The 6,991-nt window shown below is 50.0% G+C and overlaps 1 protein-coding gene across 1 annotated transcript; it reads right to left on the bottom strand.

The window, feature by feature from the left end:
- Positions 1 to 3,774: 3,774 nt before the first annotated feature.
- Positions 3,775 to 5,403, bottom strand: LOC120667416 (GATA transcription factor 15-like). Its single transcript, XM_039947497.1, has 2 exons — positions 4,817 to 5,403; positions 3,775 to 4,428 (listed from the first exon to the last, which is right to left on the bottom strand). Exons 1-2 carry the CDS (start codon positions 5,321 to 5,323, stop codon positions 4,108 to 4,110), a joined length of 828 nt encoding a protein of 275 aa, XP_039803431.1. The 5' UTR covers positions 5,324 to 5,403; the 3' UTR covers positions 3,775 to 4,107.
- Positions 5,404 to 6,991: the final 1,588 nt, after the last annotated feature.

Genomic DNA, 6,991 nt, shown 5'->3' with positions numbered 1-6,991 from the left:
GACCCTCTGGTACGCTCGTCAGGTACGGAAATGATTGCTACTTCGTACTATTCTGTTGGCAATTCTGTTGCTTTGTTTTATCCTCTTTGTATTTCTTATTTGTACATATTATTATTAATTTTGAGCAGAAGAGTGGGCCCACGTACAGTCTCGTTGGTCCTATCCTGAATTTGTGGCTGAGTTTGATCGGTTGACACCTGAAGACGTTGTGTGGGAGCCCTACTCCGAGTTGGCTATAAACACTCGTGCACCGATCGGGATATCTTCGGATTGCTTTCAGGACCAGGCCTTTTGGATGACAACTACAGCATTGGTGTACGACGTTTACATTGAGGCTCACTGCTCGGACAGAGTCAGGAGACAGTTCGGTCAAAGGCAGTTGTATCATGTGCCGTCAGCATTGGATCGGGTCGAACGCCATGACCACAGGTAACAATTCATATACTATTTCAGTGACTATGCATTCTATAGTTAACTAATCATATTTGACTAAATTGTTTTCAATATTTAGTTTATCGAGGACTGGGCAATCCTTCTCCAACATGTGGGTGACAAGGGTGCAGCCTTGGGTCGATGGCTGGGACCAGGCAGAGGAGAACGTGGCGCTTGCGACCCCTGCACACACGGAGGCTTCGTACAGGGCGTACCTGAGCTGGTACCAGCCTCAGACTCGTTGCCGCTTGATATATGCTGACATGCAACCACAGCCGCATGTTGCGACAGCACAGGATGGGTACGCACGACATAGGGATGAGGCATTAGCTGGGGCGGTGAGTCAAAGTTATCATCGCTTTTCAAATACTTTGGATTACAGTGTTAATGCCTTTCTTTTTCTTGCTTGCAGTTTGAAATGTGCAGGTTGATGGACGTAGATGCCAGGGAGAATTTGATGAGGATTCGAGCGGGATCTATGATGGATAGGAATGAGCAAGAGTCGGCCTGGACCCGAGTTTCACAAAGAGCTCATTCCATGCTTGAAGCCTTTGGTAGCCGGACATCGTACGATGACTCGTACGGTTCGTCTCAAGCCTCGACCTCGTTTTCTTGTGGTCCCACACAGCAGCATTATCCAGATACGTGAGGATACTTACTAACTTTCTACTTTGAAGCCAATAATTAATTCTCAGTCCATACAGGTGATGCACACCCACCTTACCAACCTCACGGAGGGACTCAGTTTAGTACCATGGCACCAGCTGCAGGGATGTCATTTCAACCAACACAGGCACCACCACGACCTTTCGGTAGACATATAGTCAATATCTTAATTTCAATTAATTGTGGTATGAAGTCTAATTCCTTTTGTATTTACATATAGGATCACAACAGTTATATGATGCTGGATCTTCTTCGTATTACCCTACGGCGACAGCAGAAGGAACGCAAGGTAAATACCTAATCTGTAGCCCGAATTTATCATGTGCTTCTTATTTCTATGAATATTTTAAATAATTTGAACGGTTTACAGGATCGCACCACCAGCTTCCTGATATGGGTCATTCCTCGTATCCACCACCACCAGGTACGTATGATGAATATATACCCAAATATATGACTTATAAGACGATGATTAAGATATCTTAATTGCTACGGTATAGGGCCCACACAGGATACCTTTGAGGCGAACTTCGAAGATTGGAGTCGGTTATTTTCTACACCTAACCAGCAGGCCGATCCTACCTTCCAGACACCTATGGCCACCGGACGTCCAGGTAGAGACGTAGGGCCTCCAGAGCGGCACACCTACTCTACAGACCACGTCCACGCTCAGCGTAAAAGATGTCGACATGGCCGGGGTGGCCGGGGTGGTTAGGAGGTGCTCCTAGCTGTTTCCGTATTTTTTTTATGGACATGTCGTCATGTTATACTTATTTCGTTCTCAGACATCACCTATTTCTTTCTCATTTGCGTATGTGTATGAATTGCTAACTTATACTTTTCATATTCATATACTTTACTAATGCTTTTTATTTCTATCCAAAATATCTTAAACCACATCTAATGGCCCATTTTGCAAGAGGGGCGGCAGGCTCCCGCCGAGGGCTTCCGCGCAAATAATTTTTTTTTAATTTACATATAAGTCCCTGCCGCCCCCTGCCGGGCGGTAGGGGTACAAAACTGTAAATTGTGATATTGAAAATATATTTCTGTAAAAAATGTTTTCCAAAAATATAAAAATAAAAAAGACACCCAGTTCATGCTTGCTGAATCATGAGCCCCTCTCCAGGGCAGCATCCCAAAAGGCCAAAACTCGTCGAAAACTCTGATTCGTGGGTTTCAATACAAAACTCGATGATTTTTGCGGTTCTTCATAGTCTGTATAAAATCATTTGAGCCGTGGGGCATTGCACTAAATCATGTCAGAAGTTATAACCTTCACCTCCAAATGGAAAAAGTCATTTCCGTCTCCCTCAACTTTGGACCGAATTCGTTTTTTCTCCCTAGATCACAAAACCAGTTATTTAGACTCCTCGAACTTCCGAAACCGTTCGCGCGACCAACTTTGAGCGGTTTCAGGGTGATGTGGCAGCAGTTTTCTCTTTTTCTTTTATATTTATTTTTACTGAATCTTTGAAAAATCATATTAAATTATAAAAAAAATCATAAAATAGAAAATCCAATTTTGTTGAACTCCACATGAGTAGATCTATGCAGTGAATATATTATATAGTATACTTTAGTATAAATTTTTTGCTGTAATTTTATATATATATACTTTTCTGTAATTAATTTATAGATACAGTTTCTGTTGTCTAATTATGGTGAAATTTTTATGGTGGGCTAATCTTTATATGGTGGAGCTGTAGTAAAATTTTTTATGATTATAGAATCATGTATGACTAAGATATAGATTTACCTAACTTTATCTATTGATTCGTCTAAATTTATCTAAGTTTATATAGATAAATCTATATCTCAGTCATACATGATCCCATAATTATAACATTTTTACTACAGCTCCACCACATAATGATTAGCACACTATAAAAATTTTACCATAATTGGACAACGGAAACTGTAAAATTTTACCATAATTAGACAACGGAAACTGTATCTATAAATTAATTACAGAAAAGTATATATATATAAAATTACAACAAAAAATTTATACTAAATTATACCATATAATATGTTCACTGTGTAGATCTACTCATGTGGAGTCTAACAAAATTGGATTTTCTATTTTATGATTTTTTTGTGATTTAATATGATTTTTTAAAAATTTAGTCAAAATAAATATAAAAGAAAAAGAGAAAACCGCTGCCACGTCACCCTGAAACCGCTCAAAGGAGGTCGTACGAACGGTTTCGGAAGTTTGAGGAGTCTAAATAACCGGTTTTGTGGTCTAGGGAGAAAAGACGGATTCGGTCCAAAGTTGAGAGAGGCAGAAAGGACTTTTTTCCCTCCAAATCTATACTGAGATTTCCCTGGTAAGCGGCAGATTCGCTTTTGTCCAACCGCGGGTCACTCTGTCTTTTCACTTAATAACAAAAGTAACACAGCAGCGACGTCGATCATCTTCCTTTGGGATGCTGGCTGCTGACAATGCTGTAGAAGTGCATGGAGACAGTGACAAGCTCTTCATGGAGAACTCGAGCTTTAGGCAGGTGTGTGAGGTGATACGAAATACAGGCCAGCCCATGGATCCAAACTGAAAAGCAATATATGGGCTTGAGTACGTCGTTGACATGTACATGGGCCGGTCATAACGCCAGTGGCCTTTCCTATGTAGATGACGACGATATGAGATCAATGCGTCCGGACATCTTTGAATTATTCGTTCTACTTGATGATGATGAGCCCTGCGTTCGTGCGTACTGGACAGATTACATCGCTCGTAATTCGAATTTTGGAACCCCTTTTAACGACAGGTTGGTGAAAAGAGCAGGGCATGCTAGTTAATCCGATCAGCTAAATTTATCGATGAACAGAACAGCTAAGTGCCTCCACTGACCCACTGTGCCACACCCTACAAACTTTCCACACCCTACAAATTGCCAAGTCCAGCCGCGTCCGCGTGCAACCGTGCAACAAAACGCCCCCCAAAAAGAACCGTTGCACCCCACCGAGGCGGCTCCGCTCCTCCCGATTACTCCACACCCCTCGCTAGTTGTACTGGAACAAGCCCGCCCGCTCCGGCCAGACCGCGAACGCGGGCGCCGGCGCCGGAGCCGGCGCGACAACGTTCAGCCGCCACGCGAGGAACGGCGCCTCGGCGGCGTCCGCGACGTCGCCGCCGCCGCACGGGAACGCCCCCTCGCCGTAGCAGGGCACGGCGCCGGGCGCCTGCTTCCCGGCCGGCCCGTACCCGTACTGCGCCCGCTGTGCGGCGTAGCCGTACGCGCCCTGATGAGGGTCCATGGCCGCCGTCGCCGCCGCGCGCCGCTCCTCCTTCTTGAACCTGATGCCGCAGGCGTTGCACAGGGACTGCACGGGAGAGAGAGATCAGGCAAACGTCATGCTCATGGATGCGACGACCAGAGAGCGTACGGCTTGGCATATATGGAAGACTGCGCTGGTTTCAACAGGGCGTCAAAAGTGTCACTGGACAGAGACGGACACGACGCTAGATCACGCCGTGCTCACGTGACAGGTGACGTCGCGATGCGATTCCAGTATGTTGTCACGCTCGCACTGACTTGTTCTTGATCCCTTGCTACAATGCTTTATAGTTTTACTACTGTATTTCCTAATGATTAATGTAGTATTTGAGGAGAACATCAAACTCTGTCAGAATCAGTAGGTGTGGCAACTGGAAGGGACCAACGCTAGGAAAGTGGCAGGTGTTTGCAAGTGGAGGTGAATGCATGCATACCTTGGGCCCGCGAGGCCCGTTCCTCCAGAGCGGCGTCGACGAGGTGCCGCAGTTGGCGCAGCGGCGGTCCATGAGCAGCGGGTCGTGCTCGGCTCGCGCCGCGGCGACCTTGGCCGCGCCGGTCTTGCTGGCCTGGCAGCAGTAGTAGGACTGATCGGCAGCAGCGTCCCACGACACGGGCGACGCCGACGCGGACGGGTACGCCGGCAGCGCGGCGCGCTTGGCCAGCTCCGCGCGGTCGGCGGCTGCCGCTGCGGCGGCGGCGCGGCGCGACGAGGGCGTCCCGAGCGAGAGCGTGCAGTCGACGGAGCCCGCGGACGACGCGGAGGACGGGGACGATGGCGAGGTGGTGATGGAGCTGCGGTCGTCGTCGAACGCGGCGGCCTCGTCCGCCGCCGGCCACTGGGCCTCGGGCGGCGGGAAGAAGAGCGAGAAGGTGGTGGACGCCATGGTGCCCGGGGCGGCTGCGACGCTCTGGTGGCTGCTGCCGGTGCAGTGGCGAAGCATGGTCCGCAGCGAGGCCACAGTGCGGGTCTTAAAGGGCAGGGCGAGGCGTCACGCCGAGATGCGGAACTGAACTGGCTACCAGGCTGTGCTACTGGGACGGCAATGTGCAGGAGCTCAGCTAGGGGAGGCAGGGCAGGGCTAGGATTTATAGGATCAGATTCACTTGCCACTGGCTGATTTGCCTTTGCCTTTGCCTGGTCGATTATTTGGGGCCAATTGCCAATGCCAATGTCGAAGCCGTGGCTTGGAGACACAAAGCTTTGCATGCGCTAGCTTAGCTCTAGGTAGGTGGAAGAAAGCTGATGGCATGGCATGGCACAGGGGCAGTACGCCGCTGGACCGAGGCGCTGTGGATGCGGTGGCGCGCGCAGTGGCCGGTCAGGCTCGACGCGACGGACCGACTGGTCGAAGCAGACCCGCTGGCCGCTGCGATCCCGGCCTCGCACTTATCCCGGAGCACGCGCCGCTCCCGCACTGTTCACGCTATCTACCGGAGCAGTGCCCGTGCCAGCCAGCAGCAACAATCCGTAGGGAGAATGGCTTTGTTTGGTTTTGTGCTCTTGTTACTCTGACCGTTAATTACGGTGTCAAATAAACTCAGTTTACAAAATCAACTTCAGAACCTCGCGCTAGTGACTCTGAATAATCTAATGAGATTTTTGACCGCACGATTAGAGGAATGTACTGTAGTATCACTGTAGCAAATCATCGATTAATTACCGCCATTAGATTCGTCGTGAAAAGTTACATCCATTTCTAAAAAGATTTTACAAATATACTTTATTTAACACATTATGCATATATGTATATGAGATTTTTTTTTCGGGAAGTGTGCGCGATAGAACCAACCAAGGCCAATCAATGGAGCAGGCTAGCGGCTGCCAGCGCCGAGGCCCGAGACAGAAGCAGCCGAGGACGATGCCTCTGCCGGTGTCCTGGGAACTGGCAACGATAACGATCGAGCGAGCGAGCCAGGGCAGGCCGCGTCATATGTAGCAATGAGAGCAAGAATTATAAGGTCGCCTGCTTGCCGGCGAAATGAGCTCCACCGTGGCTAGCAGTTAATGCAGAAGCAGCCTCTGACAATTTTACAGCAGCATCCGCATCCAATGAGGAGGGAACCTGCAGCTGAGCAACCAATAGAAGTGCAGCGCCCGTGTATGCGCCCGCTTCAAGCCGCCGTCTGGCGAAACGCTCGCTACACTCTCTCTCTTCTTTTCTCTCTCCGCCAACGAGGATTCAGCCAGCTCTTCGCCGGCCATAATACTTGCTCTGACGAGCGACTGTTGCGGGCCTTTTACATCACACCAAGACCGGAGGGAAGGGAGATCGAACGAAAGCTCTGCCGCGGCGCCAGGGCATCGCGGCAGCAGCAGCAGCGGCCACCAGGCCTAGCCACGCGGGCACGGGCATGTCTCTGAGCCAGTGAGCCCCGGCGCCCGCCGAGGAGTTGGACGTGCGACGCATCGACGGCGCGCGAGATCGGGCGGTCAAAAGCCGGGCCGGGGCGGGGTTATGCATGTGACCCCGTCGGAACAGTCTCCCACGCGGGGGCCGCGCATATACGCATCGGCGCGCCCGCCGGCGCGGATCACGACGCCGCAGGCGGTGGCGGATGCGCTGTTGCCATGCCACCGGAATACGTACCCGGCGCCAGCGCTGGCCCGG

The sequence above is a fragment of the Panicum virgatum genome, chromosome 3N (genome assembly GCF_016808335.1).
Source record: "Panicum virgatum strain AP13 chromosome 3N, P.virgatum_v5, whole genome shotgun sequence".
NCBI lineage: Eukaryota > Viridiplantae > Streptophyta > Magnoliopsida > Poales > Poaceae > Panicum > Panicum virgatum.
This window is presented reverse-complemented; position numbering and strand designations above follow the sequence as displayed.